General features: G+C 45.5%; 1 protein-coding gene across 1 annotated transcript in view; it reads left to right on the top strand.

Moving 5' to 3' along the window:
• The first annotated feature begins 500 nt into the window (after window positions 1-500).
• LOC124596050 (adenosine deaminase-like) overlaps window positions 501-17,305 on the top strand; it is a 112,921-nt gene continuing 96,116 nt past the window's right edge. Inside the window, exon 1 of the mRNA XM_047135023.1 lies at window positions 501-612. Coding sequence (XP_046990979.1) covers window positions 568-612 — 45 coding nt within the window. The 5' untranslated portion in view covers window positions 501-567. The remainder of the gene's footprint in view (window positions 613-17,305) is intronic.

Genomic DNA, 17,305 nt, shown 5'->3' with positions numbered 1-17,305 from the left:
CCTACTTTTCGTTTGACTACGAAAATTTGGCCAAAAACTTTCCCTCAAATCACGAATTATTTTTTCCTCAATTTCCCTGATGAGTTGCAAGCAAATAAACCTTTTTTTTAAACCTTTTTTTTTTTTTTTTTTTTTTAACTGGAACTCACGTTGATACTCTATCCGTACACTTCCCACTCTTCGGTTGGTTATGAAAATTCAGACATAAGCCCATCGTGTAGATTATAGGGAACCCTAGAATAAAATCGGTACACATGCGGCTCTACCTTCTGTCCTACAATCTCGGTACTGGCTCTTGAGGAAGAAGCTTGGCCACCACTGCTGTACGGGCTCATTCGTCCTGTCGCCCCTCTCAGTTTGGCGCCCCGAGCGGCATTTGTGTAGCATGCGCCCATAAAACGGCCCTGGTTACCTGCCAGCAATTGGTGGCAGCATTATCTAGAGGAGCGGTGACGTTTAAAAGCGCGCTACGAGAGCGGCCGGCCCACAATGCAATCTGCTCACAGTCGGCGTCTGCAGATCAGCGCTTTCGCACCTCGTCCATCGTGCACGTTTTCGCTTACGGAAATGAATCCATCTCAGAATGCTCTCAAAAACCTGCCCAAAACCAGGGTAAGTGGCTTTCTCAAATTCTTTGTGTAGTACCGTACTTAATTTCCTTCGAACTTTTAATTCGCAAAGCCTATCTACATTGTCATTTCCAAACAATCCGGATAAAAAGTGTTGTTGTTTATAACACAAAACACTATTTCATTTATCCACAAGCTGTGACAGACTCAATCGGACAGTAAATGTGACAACTAATATTTTTCTAAAGATGAAGACACAGTCTATTGAAAAAAAAGGAACAAAATTAAATAAACATTATAGGTACCTGACACAATTAACTTCGAATAAGGAGGCTGTTCGTCGTTCAACATAGCAAATTAAATGTACTAAGAGTGATTGCCAGATGGTCTAGCGTATTTAAGTAGTTAAGCAATCGAATCTGTTCTCTTTTGTGGGAATCTTGTGCCTTGTATCCAGTATGTAAGGTGTAATAAGCTGTCTCAGAGCCTGAAGCTTTTTTTCTCTAACAACGACATCAAATTATATAAAATGTAATAGTCAGCAAACAGGTTGCACACAATTAAAAAAAAACACATTAACCAGGTTTCGACAGTTCTAAGACTATCTTCATCAGAGTGGTAAAAGTTGCATGAAATCACGTAACAGCCGGCTCGTGTGGCCGAGCGGTTCTAGGCGCTACAGTCTGGAACCGCGCGACCGCTACGGTCGCAGGTTCGAATCCTGCCTCGGGCATGGATGTGTGTGATGTCATTAGGTTAGTTAGGTTTAAGTAGTTCTAAGTTCTAGGGGACTGATGACCTTAGAAGTTAAGTCCCATAGTGCTCCGAGCCATTTGAACCATTTTTGAAATCACGTAACAACTTTAAAATTTCAGCAACAGTGCCCTCGTCAAATGTTCCATGTGTCAACAATAAACTTGTTATGTGATTTCACGTAACTTTTACCATTCTGATGAACATAGTCTTAGAACTATTGAAACCTGGTTAACGCGTTTAAAACAAATTGTGTGCAGCCGTTTGGCTGACTATTTCATTTTATATAATTGTATACACGGTCGCTGAGCTCACAGCCACAAAATTTTTAAAATATGACGACATCAAACACATTTTTCGGAAAGCGTAAATCGATGAATCAACTATGTAGTTACTGCCGGCCACAAATAGTGCCGAGAGGTTCTGACCTATAATGAAACCGAACAGAAGACTGGAGTTTCATGTCTATACTACAGTCACGTGTATGTTCTTCACGCTGTAAATAATGCCATGGAAAACTTGCCACTCTATCAGCAACGGATATCTTCCGCAGCAGTCGAGAGGCTAGTCAGCACGTATGTGACAATCCCTTACAAGTTACAGATATTCCTCGCACTCCAGCAGAACAACTGAAGGGTCTCCGCAAACATTAGAGGTCGCCCTTCGCAGATAAATGTTTGATGAGTATACTGCTATAGGTGTTCGCAATTTAAGTTTCCTTGGTACTGATGTAATCAAAAATAATTTCAAAGCGTAGCCACAAAACAAGTGGGCCTGTGGAACATTGTTTGGAGTAACTGAAACAGCTGTGAGGAAACCAGCTCAATTATTTTTTCGAACATGTGATACCGATTAAACAAAAACATTGCAGTCACATGATATGGTTACTACAGAAGGTGTTTCAAAATACGGAAAAAGGGCGCTAGATAAGTTAGTGTTCGGAGCTTCTTGTTATCTGTCAGAAAAAAGGAGGGTACTGGAAAACTACACGTTACGAGAGTTGAGATAAAGGAAAGCTATTGATTTGATGGTCGGTAGTCTTATACGGACAGAGAGAGAAATCTTAGGAAAACATTGAATGTAGGCCTACCGACGTTAATTGAACACTAATTTCAGTAGTAGTAGTAGTAGAAGGGTTTGGTGGGCGCACGACAGCAAGGTCTTCAGCGACCATTCAGTATCATAGTGAGACGGGTGTCAAGAAAAAAAACTCAGAACATTTACATAAAACGGAACATAAAACACGGGGAACAATCATTGAAAAATATGTGCTCACCCACACCGAAGTGTGGGATGAAGCAGGGCGTCAGCAGTAAAACATGGACAACACAGGAAGAAAAAGGTAGAGGGAGCTAAAACAAAACCTCCAGCCTAAAAGTTTAGGCCAGAGTCCAGACACATCACAAAACTTAAAAACCCTAGACACACACGTCTCATCGTTAGCTAAAACACAAGGCAGATCCCCATAAACTTGTGCTTCTGCCCTTGCATCAAGGTATAAAATGCAGTCTGTTAAAATGTGCCGGACAGAGATTGGCACACCACAAGCATCACAAAACGGAGGATCCTCCCGCCGTAACAAATAGCTATGCGTCAGAGGACAGTGCCCGATCCGAAGACGTGTGAGGGCCACCTCTTCCCGCCTGAGCAGCCGGCAGGAGGAACGCCACGGCCGAGCGGTTGACTTTACCGACCGCAGTTTATTGGCCGTCACCGCCAGCCATTCGTCCTCCCACAACTCCATGCGCTTCCTGTGGAGTGCAGTGATGACTGACTGCAAGGGGATAGGACACTGGACCACATCCTGCTCTCTGCAGGCCTCCTTGGCAGCCCGATCAGCCTGTTCATTGCCCCATATGCCGACATGACCAGGCACCCAGCAGAAGGATACCTCTTTACCCCGCCGTTGGAGCAAGTACAGTTGGTCATGTATCAGCTGGACCATCTCCTCAGTCGGGTAGAGGTTCTGCAGTGATTGTAAGGCACTAAGAGAATCGGAGCAGAGAAGAAATCGATCGCCCCGAACACGATGCATCTGCTCCAGTGCCTTCAGCATCGCGTGGAGCTCCGCTGCGAAACCGGTATATTCAGCAGGGAGGCGAATCCGGGTAACATGATCAGGGAACACCACAGAACAGCCAAGGAAATTCTCCTGTTTGGAGCCATCAGTATAAACAACAGTGAAACCGTGATGCACATCTGAAATGTTAAAAAACAGAGATTGGAACGTAAAATCTGGTGTGCCATCTTTCTGAAAATTAGTCAAATCTGAAATAAGTTTGGGTCTCCGGAAGAGCCAAGGTGGAGATCTGCTCCAACCGCGACGTAAAACACGAAGACTAGCCATAGACATCGCACCGAGGCAATCCTGTGCGCGAATCCCATAGGGCTGCGTCGCACGTTGCCGGTTATGAAACAATTGTGCCAGAGGAGGCTGAGCAACGGTATGGTATGCAGGGGTGTATGGTGTGGACAAAGTTTTATACGCCTGGCGCACTGTAAGTAGCCGTCGCCGCATATGAAGTGGCGGTTCACCAGCCTCTGCACAGAGGCTTGGTATGGGGCTAGTTCGGAATGCCCCAGTGGCCAACCGAAGCCCTTCATGGTGGACAACGTCCAAAATCTTTAAGTAAGAAGGCCTCGCAGACCCATACACCGTGCACCCATAATCAAGCCGAGATCGCACAAACGCCCTGTAAAACTGGAGCAGACATGTCCTGTCAGCTCCCCATGTACTGTGGCTAAGACATTTTAAAATACTTAAAGCCTGAAGTAACCGCCGTTTCAGGTCTTTAAGATGAGGTAACCACGTGAGCTTCGAGTAAAAAATGAGCCCCAGAAATCTCACCGTGTCTTTAAAAGTAAGAATAGTGTCCCTCAATCGCAACTCAGGAAAGGTTAAAATCGAACGAGAACGGTTAAAAAGAACACATACAGACTTCTCGGTGGAAAACTGAAAACCACTCTTCTGCGCCCAGTCATCCAAACGTCTAAGGGTAAGTTGCAACTGACGAGTTGTCGTTGCAAGGCTTGAAGAAGAGCAGAACAAAGAGAAATCATCCACAAACAAAGAACACTGGCCAGGACGTTTCACTATGGACGTAATGCTATTAATAGCGATGGCAAAGAGAATCACACTTAAAACGCTACCCTGAGGGACACCATTCTCCTGCTCAAAGCGATCAGACAGGACGTCACCAATTCGGTATCTAAAATATCGTGGCGAGAGGAAAGACTGAATAAAAAGAGGAAGACAACCACGAAAACTCCATTCGTGAAGCTGCTCCAGGATGAGACGCCTCCAAGTGGTGTCGTAGGCCTTCTCGATGTCGAAAAATACACCCAGAAGGTGATGACGGCGGAGGAAAGCTTGTTGTATAGCCGCCTCCAGGAGGGCAAGGTTATCGAAGGTGGAACGAAACCTCCTGAACCCACACTGAAAGCGACTAAGGAGTTGCCGGGATTCTAACATCCAGACAAGGCGGCGGTTGACCATCCGCTCCAAGGTCTTCCCCATGCAACTAGTGAGGGCTATACTACGGTAGCTACTTGGGCTCGTGCGGTCTTTCCCAGGTTTTAAAAAAGGGATTAAAACTGCCTCACGCCACGCGTCAGGAAAGTGACCCGACGCCCAAATGGCATTAAAAAGTGCGAGGAGGAGTTCTCTGTTGCACATTGTGAGGTGCCATAGCATACTGTAATGGATCCTGTCGTGACCAGGGGATGTGTCACGAGCTCCAGACAAAGCAGAATCCAGCTCCCACATAGAAAATGGGCAGTTGTAAACTTCTTGAGAGGTGGACTGGAAGTTCAGACTACATCTCTCAGCAACCGCTCTATGGCGCTGGAAACCTGGATCCTGACTGGTTGTTGCAGTAACCGTGGCAAAATACGCTGCCATAGTCTGGGCAATGTCTGGCGGATCCGTGAGGAGAGTGCCGTTAGTCATTACAGCAGCTATGGGATACCTCCCTCCTCTGCCAGAAATTCTCCTGATGGTCTCCCACACAATGGAACTTTTGGTGGAACGATTAATGGTGTTCAGGAACGTTTGCCACGACCTCTTCTTGCTCTCACGAATAATGCGGCGACATCTTGCCCTCGCCATCCGAAAGGCTGCAAGATTCTCAGCAGTCGGCCGACACTTGAACCGACGCAGAGCCGCACGCCTGGTCCTGATTGCAGAGCGGCATTCGGCACTCCACCAAGGCACAGGTGGCCTCTTCCGGTGGCCTGTGGACTGTGGAATGGATGCTGCAGCGGCGTGGTGGACCGTTTTGGTAATATGATCCACCCACACCTCAACATTCGCACAGTGTTCGAATTGGGCCAACTGGCTATAAAGCGTCCAGTCAGCTCCACTGAGCACCCATCGTGGTGGTCTCCTTTCGGGCCCCACGCCATCTGGCAGGTGAATCCAGATTGGGAAATGATCACTGCCGTGCAAGTCAGCAACCACTTCCCAGTGAGCACTGGCGGCAAGAGCTGGAGAGCAAAGCGAGAGATCAATGGCAGAGAACGACCCAGTCGCCGTGCAGAAATGAGTACTCTGTCCTCCATTGAGCAAGTAGGCACAGGATGACAGGAGAAGCCTCTCAATTGCTCTACCCCTGGGGCAGGTAATTGCAGAGCCCCAAAGCACATTGTGGGCATTAAAATCACCACAAATAATGAATGGCTGGGGGAGCTGTGTAAGAAGGTCGGTGAGGGCCGCTTCATCAAGAGCATCATGTGGGGGCAAGTAAAGTGAACATACAGTCAATGGATGACGCACGTGCACGGATACAGCGGCGGCCTGTAAAGTCGTCGTAAGTGAGAGAGGCGAGGAGTGGTAGTCCGTCCTGACGAAAATACCTACGCCGCCTCTAGCTCTTTCTCCACGCAGGTCGTCCTTTTTGTGGAGCGTATAGCCTCGTATCTCAGGGGAGTATGATGGATGGAAATAAGTCTCCTGGAGACATAGACACAGTGGTCTATCCTGAGATAGTAGACGAAGTTCTTCCACATGCGTCCTGAACCCTTGCAAGTTCCACTGAAGTATGGGAGCCATCTATGATGGGGGTAGCACCTTCATCCTGTCTCTCCGACGAGGCGGGGAGACTGCAGCAGGTGGAGGAGCAGGCGTGGGGCGAGATGATTGCCCCACACATACATCGTATTCCATCAACTCTGGGGAAGAGTCAGAGGAAGCCTCACGAAAAACAACATCTGCATGGTCAGATGGTTTACCACGGGATTTGACCCGCTGTTGCTGCTGTACAGGAGCTTTCTGTGGTTTGGTGGGCTTTGGGGGAGCGGATGTGGGAGTGGTAATTGGCGCACTGGGCTTGGGAACAGTCGCAGCTGTTGGAGGCGCCAGGGGCTGGCCCAAGTTCGCCACTGTACCTTTGTCTGCCAGTCGAGTAGGGGCTACTGGCTCTGAAACACTGGCTGCGTTGCAAGTGCACTGACAGCTGCAAGTGTTAGTGCCAACACTCACCACCTCGGTCTGCGTCGAGGCATCGACTTTTGGAGTAGGCTTCTGAACCAGGGATGCAAAAGATGTAACAAATGTGGGAGGTTGCATCGACTTATAGATCTTCTTGGCCTCACCATAGGGGACACGCTTGGTTGTTTTTATTTCCTGGACTTTGCGTTCCTCTAAAAACATTCGGCAGTCCCTACTCCACACAGGGTGGTTGCCAGAGCAATTGATACATCTAGCTGGAGACGAGCAACCAATTCCTTCATGAGCAGCCTTACCACAGTTGCCACAAGTTGCTTCGCCTTTACACCCGAAGGTGGTATGCCCAAAACGCTGGCATTTAAAACAGCGCATTGGAGATGGGAAATAAGGCCGCACACTAAGGCGAAGAAGCCAGCTTTAATATGGTCCGGAAGTTTCGTGCTACTGAAGGTCAGAATAAAAGAGTCAGATTTCACAAGATTGCCATCAACCGTCTTCATGATATGTTGAACATCAACGATACCTTCCGGAGCCCACTCACGTTGCAGTTCGTCTTTGGGAATGTCGACTAGATCCCGGCATGTCACCACACCTTTGCTATAATTCAAGGTGCTGTGCAGTTCAGTGTCTATGGCATACTCCCCAAGGCATTTAGCAGCTTGCAGGTTAGTAACTTGCTGGGAAGTGGAAGTTTCCACGAGCAAGGTCCCATTACGCAAACGCTTCACTGATTTTAAGGAGCCACAGATGCCCTCCAGACCCTTTTGTATATAGAAGGGCGAAACCTTCTCAAAACTACCCTCCTTCCGTTTTACAATGAGAAACACATTCTGAGTACCAGAATGCATTCTGTTACTAAAGGCTTGACTTGTCAAAGATGTGCTGCAGTCAGGGGGACTGACTGCACGAGCCCTCTTCAGAGACTGTGTGTTGGAACCTTCCAGCGGCCCACCCTTTCCGCTGGGAGGAGGAAAAAAGGAATTCGAAGGATCCATCTCGGTCCCACGAGCAGCTAGGGAACTAGAAGTCCACCTAGACAGGGCCCCGCGTGCCTAGGTAAGCCTTATACAACTGGGGTGCGGCAGGTGCCCCAGAGGTTGCCCGCTTGCGACTGTTCCACCCCAACAGCCATGCATCTTATAGGCGCGCAGCACACCGTAAGATTGAGGGGTTTTTATAGAGGTTTACCGTCCTCGCAATCCAGGCGGTCAAGCCAAGACAACCATTCCCCGCAGCACACAACATTCCACCGCCGCGCCATACGGTGGTCGCTGAAGCATGTCCGGGGGTTACGGTGACAGGAGGCTGGCGGCGCTGACCAGACCCCAGCTCAGGACCCCAGGGTCGCCAAGCCCGTACTACTAATTTCAGTATTGGAATGTGTCGTTATTGTCTGTTCGCAGTCGATATAATGAAACATGAATATGTAACGCGAAATAAGACACTAATACGCTACTGGCCATTAAAATTGCTACACCACGAAGATGACGTGCTACAGACGCGAAATTTATCCGACAGGAAGAAGATGCTGTGCTATGCAAATGATTAGCTTTTCAGAGCATTCACACAAGGTTGGCGCCGGTGGCGACACCTAAAACATGCTGACGTGAGGAAAGTTTCCAACCGATTTCTCATACACAAACAGCAGTTGACCGGCGTTGCTTGGTGAAACGTTGTTGTGATGCCTCGTGTAAGGAAGAGAAATGCGTACCATCACGTTTCCGACTTTGAAAAAGGTAGGATTGTAGCCTATCGCGATTGCGGTTTATCGTATCGCGACATTGCTGCTCGCGTTGGTCGAGATCCAATGACTTTTAAAAGAATATGGAATCGGTGGGTTCAGGAATGCCGTGCTGGATCCCAACGGCCTCGCATCACTAGCAGTCGAGATGACAGGCATCTTATCCGCATAGCTGTAACGGATATTGCAGCCACATCTCGACCCCTGAGTCAACAGATGGGGACGTTTGCAAGACAACAATCATCTGCACGAACAGTTCGACGACGTTTTCAGCAGCATGGACTATCAGCTCGGAGACCATGGCTGCGGTTACCGTTGACGCTGTATCACAGACAGGAGCGCCTGCGATGGTGTACTCAGCGACGAATCTTGATACAGGGATGGCAAAACGTCATTTTTTCGGATGAATCCAGGTTCTGTTTACAGCATCATGATGGTCGCATCCGTGTTTGGCGACATCGCGGTGAACGCACATTGGAAGCGTGTATTCGTCATCACCATACTAGCGTATCACCTGGCGTGATGGTATGGGGTGCCATAGGTTACACATCTCGGTCACCTCTTGTTCGCATTGACGGCACTATGAACAGTGGACGTTACATTTCGGATGTGTTACGACCCGTGGCTCTACCCTTCATTCGATACCTGCGAAACCCTATAGTTCAGCAGGATAATGCACGATCGCATGTTGCAGGTTCTGTACGGGCCTTTCTGGATACAGAAAATGTTCGACTGCTACCCTGACCAGCACATTCTCCGGATGTCTCACCAACTGAAAACGTCTGGTCAATGGTGGCCGAGCAACTGGCTCGTCACAATACGCCCGTCACTACTCTTGATGAACTGTGGTATCGTGTTGAAGCTGCACGGGCAGCTGTACCTGTACACACCATCCAAGCTCTGTTTGACTCAATGCCCAGACGTATCAAGGCTGTTATTACGGCCAGAGGCGGTTGTTCGGGGTACTGATTTCTCAGGATCTATGCACCCAAATTGCGTGAAAATGTAATCACATGTCAGATCTAGCATAATATATTTGTCCAATGAATACCCATTTATCATCTGCATTTCTTCTATTGTAGCAATTTTAATGGCCAGTAGTGTAGTATTATGAGTAACCGTATTAACAAGTGACTGAAACTTCAGAAAGGTATATAGCGGAGATGCAAAAGCCAGCTCAACGAAAAAAGAACACAGAAGTACACGTTTCAGTGAGACGATGAGCAGAGCCAAAAGCGAACAGACTTTTGCCGGTCTCTATCTAACATTTTACACCTAAATCTGCATACATACCCTCTAAAATGACCGTAAGCTAGGTGGCAGGGGTTATGTGTGAGAAACAGATCTTTCAGATCAAAAATGGAGCAAGGGAAGACTGCCTCGTACACAGCCGTACGAACACACTGTTGGAATTTTGTGGGTAATCTATGCTAGTATTTTTATGTCTATATGTGGCTTTCACGTGAATCAAACAAATCTTCGTTCATCTGCACTGCTCTTCTTTATACACACTACATGTTCACGGATTCATGGCCATACGAGCACTATTCCAATATTCACTAGTGTTCAAAAATTCGAATTACTTGGAAAAGTGAAATCTGGCAAGAGAGGAGGTTAGTAGTCACTGTGAATGTCCATAAGATTTCCTTGCAGCCTTCGTCAGAGTAGTGGGTTCCCAACTTTGAATAGGTACATGATTCAAAGATAATGAAAAGCAATTCTTTCCACCCATAATTTCTCATTAGTATTTTCACTTTTGTTGTGAGCAAATAGAAGTTTTTAGCTTAACAATTCAAAAAGTAAAAACGTGTTCTGGACCCTGTACTTGCATAAGAGAATCCTCCAACACTTCGAAGCTTGTCAGAGACAGACGGCAGTCTGTTGGATGTGCCACCAAGGCTTTGGCGATGGTTGTAAGACACAGTAGATGTTCGTAGGCCAGTAAACGTCGAGAGAAAGTTAAGTATTTCACAACATCTGGCCTTAACTGCAAGACGACCCCAACGATGACTGCAAGCTTATCTACAGTTGTCCCGGAGGCCACAGCTTCTCGACGAACTCTACGAATACATCAGAGGCTCAGAGTGGTTGGTCGGTACGCCGGATGTCCGGCGGTGTGCGTTCATTGACATTTTTACTGCGGAGTCAGCAACAATGAGACAGGATCAGGGCGAATGAACGACTGCGCGCTCTACCGCCATATTCCGCTTCTGCTTGCAAGTTGTCTAATATTTCATATTTGTTTAGAGGGAAGGCTGTAGCTGGCACAATGGCAAGAACATGCTAAAAACGTGCAGTGCACTCATGAAGGAAATCACACACAAGATGTCAGTGCGAGCAGTTCTACAACGTGGTTCCAGCATTTAGAGTCTTTCTCAAGAAGCCATGACAACTGAGGTAGAGCAATTCAGGGATGTACTATTTGGATCTCAACAGGTTGGTGTAGCCAATATGGAAGTGTGGTGTAACAGAGAAGCTCGAAGAACTTAATGTGAATCATTGGAAGAAATACGACATAGTACTTGTGCAACACTGCTGGGAAAATTTAGAGCACCTTAATGCGATGGAATTCTGCGATCATTCTGCCGTCACCGTCTTATTTCTCGCATAGGGGTCATGAGAATGAGACAAGAGAGATTTAGATCTGTACAGGGCACCTAGACGGTCAATCATTTGTTCATTTTTCCATTGCCTATTACGCGAATGGCGTAGGACAGAAAAAGAAAACTGCTAATATTAATGCAAAGTACACTTTCACCATATACTTTACTGGGGTTGCGGAGTATGCATGCGGATAAGGAAGGAAAAAGAGCCGGCTGGTGTGGCCGTGCGGTTCTAGGCGCTTCAGTCTGGAACCGCGTGACCGCTACGGTCGCAGGTTCGAATCCTGCCTCGGGCATGGATGTGTGTGATGTCCTTAGAATAGTTAGGTTTAAGTAGTTCTGAGTTCTAGGGGACTGATGACCACAGATGTTAAGTCCCATAGTGCTCAGAGCCATTCGAACCATTTGAAGGAAAAAGGAAGATTGGTTTTAACGTTCCATCGACATCGAGGTCATTAGAGATGGAGCACAAGCTCGGATTGTGTCAAGGATGGGGGAGGAACTCGGCTGTGCCCTTTTCAAGGAAACCATCCCGGCATTTACCTGGAGTGATTTAGGAAAATCACGGAAAACCTAAATCCGGATGGCCGGACGCGGGTTTGTACCGTCGTCCTCTCGAATGCAAGTCCAGTGTGCTAACCGCTGCACACACACATGCAGATGTGCATATAGACGTGGGGAGGCATCATGCTGGATGGGTGTACATACCCTCAAATATTCAGAGATGGGCAGAGATACAGGTATGAGAAACACTGCCTGATGAAAAGTATTCGAACAACTATTAGTCAACATTAATATGGGGCGCACCCATCCTTTGCCTTCATGACTATTTGAACCCATTTAGTTGTCTGAATGTCTGTGGGGGAATGGAAGCTCATTCTTCCTCAAGAGCCGAAACTAGAAATGACAGTGCTCTCAGACGCTGTGTTCTGGGCTGAAGTAGATGGTCTAAGTCGTTACGAGGGTGTTACACTGGATTCAAGTCGGGACTCTGGGCAGACAAGTTCCATTTCAGGAGTGTTGTTGTTCATAAACTATTGCCTCACAGATGGTGCTTTATGATAGGGTGCATTGTCATGATGATTCAAACAGTCATCACCTCCGAACTGTTACTTTGCTGTACACAGTCCACATTGCTGTATAATGTGTTCATATCCTTCTGAACGTTGCGCTTCCTTACTTGCAAAAAGGTAGCCACACTGTAACCTTGAAAGACTCCCTCATACCGTAGCACCACCTACTCTGCGCTTCACTGTTGGTACTACACATGATGGCTGGTAAAGTTCTCCAGGCATTCGCCAAACCCAAACCCTTCTGTTTGATTGCACAGGAGGTAGCGTGATTAATCACACCAAATCAGTCGTTTCCAGCCATCCACTGTCCAATAGCGACTCTTTTTACACCACCTCAAATGTCACCTACCATTGGCTACCCAAATGCGTGGCTTGTGGGGAGCGGATCGATCATTGCACCCTATTCCTTTTAATTCCCTACACGCAGTCATTGTGCTAACTAGACTGCTGATAGCACTTTGGACCTCACGAGTGATTCATCCTGCTGATCTCATGGGACTTTTGACAACCACTGTTCGCAGTGATGGACAATGTCTGTCCGTCAGTACGTTAGGTCTTCCTGGTCTTGATTTAGTTGTGGTCTTTCCTTCAAGTTTCAGCGTCACAATCGTGAAGAGTCGACTTGGACAGCTTTAGAAGGGTTGAAGTCAGGTGACATCCAATGACTTGTCCATGTTCAAAGTCACTTAGTTACTGCTTTTCCCTCACAATGCAATACTTCGCGCAGCATTTATACTGGCGTGCCTCTCGTGACATTTAGTGGTCAGGTCCTTTCATGAACCAGAATGCTCGTCCTCAACTAACTTCCGCAGTGGAATCCCTCTCAGAATGCCATGGAGGTTTCCGGGGGTCAATCCTATGCAGCACATCATGGGGATATACGGAACACTAATTTCAGCCAATCGGTTTTGTTGCATCCTATAGATTAGGAGGTCCATTGGAGTCGTACTCTCTACCGCAAACTCACTTTCAAATGCCGTGCTAAGAAATATGAAGATCGTAGAATGACATTGATACACTTCTGTTACGATTGAGATTGCCTGGAGACACGCTTTTTGAATTATGAATGCCATTTTTGTCAAGGCGAATGTCATATGAGTAAGAAATTGTGAAAACATTACCGATGGTAAATATGATGAGTGAAAACTATTAATGCTGGTGTGGGCTACATCAGTGATATCGTGAGATTTAAATAGTTTCAGTGTAATAGAAGAGAAAGTGATCAAATAAAAGCAGCCGACTAATCGATAGCTTAACTGACAGCTCTCTGGTGGATTAATTGGTTTTTATTTGAGTTGAAAGAAGAGGAAGAAAATAAATTTAAACTACTTCATTTCCTGTGCGGTCTATGCCTTGTCCATCCTCTCCCACTGAGGATTTACTCTCTAAGGTCTTACACTGTCTTCATCTTAGTCACTCCTTCGTCCTCACATTTCAGAGCAGAGACCGATGAGGAATCATTCTAGCAACGATAAGGGCCGCAAATGGGGAAATTTACTGACATAAGGGACTTTGTCAAAGGACAGACTGCTAAGTCCAGACGCCTGGGAACGACCATCTTGGGTACAGTGAAGCTGGTTGACTGTTCGCATGCTACTGTCGTGAGTGTCTATGGAAAATGGTTGAAGAATGGTGAAACCATGAGTAGGCAGCAAGGTGTTGGACGTCGACCCTCATCACAGAATGTAGAGCTCAGAGGTTTCCCACTTTATAACACAGGATAGGCTGTGAACTGCGATATATCTGACAACAGAGTACAATGATGTTGTTGGCACAAGTGTTTTGGGGCACACCATTCAGTCACATTGTTGAACATGGGGCCCTACAATAGATGACACCTATATGTTTTCACGTCGACACAACACGTCGTCAGTTGCGACTGCAGTGAGTATGCGATCATCGAGATTGGGCCGTGGATCAATGGAAACGTGTAGCCTGGTCGGATAAATCACATTTCTTGTTACACCAGGTCGATGGTCGTGTCCAGATACACCGTTATCCGAGCAAATGGCTGTTCAAAACACAACGTACCAAGTACACAGGCTGGTGGGTGCAGTATTATACTATGGGGGAACATACGCCTAGTCTTCATGGAACTTGTGGCATTAATCTAAGGCCCCATGAGAGCTGTGAGCTAAGTGAACACTGTTGTGGACCGTCGCGTCCATTCATGTTCTATGTCTTCCCCTGTACCAATGTCATCTTTTAGTAAGATAACTGTCCATGTCACAAAGCGAGAATCGTGCTACAGTAGTTTCAGGAGCGTAATAGTTTGTTCGCCAAATTCGGCTGATATGAACCCGATGGAACACATCAGGGACGCCATAGGGCGGTAGCTTCCCGCTCACAAAGCACCGGCCCGCAATTTACGGAAACTGCGTGACCTGTGTGTAGACATCTCGAACCACATTGCTTCGCATACCTACCAAGGAGTTGTAGATGCCACGCAGAACCACTCCAGTATTGCGTTCCAAGCGTGGACCGACATGCTATTATTTAGGTGATCATAGGGTTTTGGTTGAAGAATGTACCTCATCCCAATTATTTTGAATTTCTTTGGATATGTTCCCAAGGACGATCCTTTTTCATGTTAACTTGCACGATACTAGGATGGGCTGAAAACTAACGCCTCCGAATTTTTATGTGAGAACTCTTAAAGCTTTTTAAATAAAGCAAACGTCATTAACATTCTACATTTTTATTCTTCATGTCTATATATTTGCAGCCCTCTGCCGCTAGACGGCTCCGAATCATAAGATGTAACATGGCGGTGTGTTATGTAACTATGTAGGTGCGTGAGAAACAGCTTGCTGTAATCGAGTTTCAAATTTGGAAAGTTCGTCCTCACATGGGGCAACCTCTCTTTCAGCACGACAATGCGAGACCACACATGAGTGCTGTGCCATCTGCAGCAATCCGGCGCCTTGGTTTCACTGTCATCGATTATCTTCCATAAGGTCCCGACTTGGCGCCATCCGATTTTCATGTGTTTACACAATTTAAAGAACACTTTGAAGGACCTCAATTTTATAGTGACGACGTGGTGCAAGCGGAGGTGACGTTGTTGCTCCGTCAACACAGCCATACATTCTGAAGTGACAGAATCAACAAACTGGTCTCTTGTTGGAAGAAATATATTCGTCGAAAGGGTTACTATGCTGAGAAATGAATATGTAGGCATGAAGAACGAAGATGCAGAATATTAGTAACATATATTTCACTTAAAAACCTTTAAGAGTTTCTACATAAAAAAATCTTAGGCTTTGCTTTTCAGCACGCCCTCGTAATTGATAAAGAATAAAAACCTTATTTCAGGTCCTGCGAACGAGACTTATACGTGTTTCTTCTTCTTCTTTTTCTCGTGCCTTTGTTTGACATCGGAGCAGGGTCACCATGGGTATCAACTGATTTTCCATGTTTAGTTTACGGAATGGCCGGTTTTCCTTCCTGGTGCCACAGACTTAATTGTATTTCAAAGAATATGCTTCAGAATTATAAAATTTTGAACACAGCTGGAGCACTAACTGTAGAATGAAATGTTCTTGAAGAAATAATAAACAGCCAATCAGTTGCATACTGTAAGGTTTATTTAAACTCCTTGACCATAGTTCCAACGTTTATAAAAACGACTTCAGAAGGAAGTTGTGACAACTTAAACAGGTTAACAGTGAAAACATATTAAGATTAAAACTGCTTGAGATTATGTGGACTGTGAGCAAGGTTGCCATGCGAATATTTGTCTGCAAAGAGACAGATTTGAGTTTCTGCAGTTATCTATACATGAGTAATGAAAAACAAATAACTACTTCTTTAACATCCGTTTATTTTTGTGGTCATTATCTACAGTACGTCAGTGATATTATCTAACGATAGATTGCAAAGGTGTTTCTCGGTAACCTATGTGTTAACAACAGTACACACTTAAACGGGGGTTATCTCCCTGCAATCATTCTTCGCTTATCATGTATGTGATTAGACAAAACAGCTTACATACATGTTGACAGACGAATGTTGCGGGTAATGATCGCCATGTGCGTGGCCGTTGATAAGCTGTACATGGCTTGTGAGTATTCCCAGCTGGCTAGCGAAGCTCAGTAACTTATTTATTTATTTATTTATTGTTCCGTGGGACCACATTTAGGAGAAGTCCCCATGGTCATGGAACGAGTCAATACATGAAATTATAACACGATTGTAGAAACAGATAAAATGAAATATAAGAAACATATTCAGGCGACAAGTCGTTAGTTTAAGGGGATACGGAATCGGATTTTGGGTTAAAAAATCGAATTTTTTTTTATTGGCGTATTATATTCTGCCATGTTTCCTCTTTAAAATGACGTATCATACATAGCTCTACTACAATTATAACTATTTTATTTTTATATATTTGTGAGATCGGGTATTGCGCTTTAGTTATACACGTCTCTCGTGGCTGACCATGAACTTTTTGGCAGTACCTTTAAAGTGACATGAATTCAAATATCCCGGTTTCCAGCGACTATTTATACACTAGTTGCCCGAAAATGTTTCTCTCTGGTTTCCTCAAGTTACTCTTTGACTTTGTGGCGGGACTGTTTTGTAAACAGTGTGATATAAGAAAGTAGTTGTTGTTGAGTTATTTCGTATTTAGTGCTTCATTTTTCGCAGTGAAAATGCCTAGAGCTAAATCAAAAGTATTTAAAAAGCGTGTGAACTGGCAAAAGAAAAGAAATAATGATTCATTAGCAAAGCAAAGCAGTTCATCATCATCACTGTTGGAAAATGTGAATCCACTTATTACTGATTTGCCGAACGAACTTACACCAAATGAAAACAGTGCTTCTCATAAAAAACTAAGAGATTTGGAAGAGAAATATAATTTACTTGATAGAGGGAATGAAGTTTTTGAACTCATTGATACGAATATATTGTGTGAAGCTCTTGAAAACAGTTTGTGCTGCAAAAAATGTCATGGAAACGTTTCTCTGAAAGTAGAATCCCATGTTGGCCTGGCTGCCCAGTTTAATTTAATATGCAGTGTTTGTAAATACAGCTGTAAGTTTCCAAGTTCGGTTTCAGTAACTGTAAATAATGGATACAAGAAAACTGAACTTTATAGTGTAAATATTAGGTTAGTT

The sequence above is a fragment of the Schistocerca americana genome, chromosome 2 (assembly GCF_021461395.2).
Source record: "Schistocerca americana isolate TAMUIC-IGC-003095 chromosome 2, iqSchAmer2.1, whole genome shotgun sequence".
NCBI lineage: Eukaryota > Metazoa > Arthropoda > Insecta > Orthoptera > Acrididae > Schistocerca > Schistocerca americana.
Note: the sequence above shows the minus strand (reverse complement) of the source record. Positions and strands in the feature narration are given on the sequence as shown.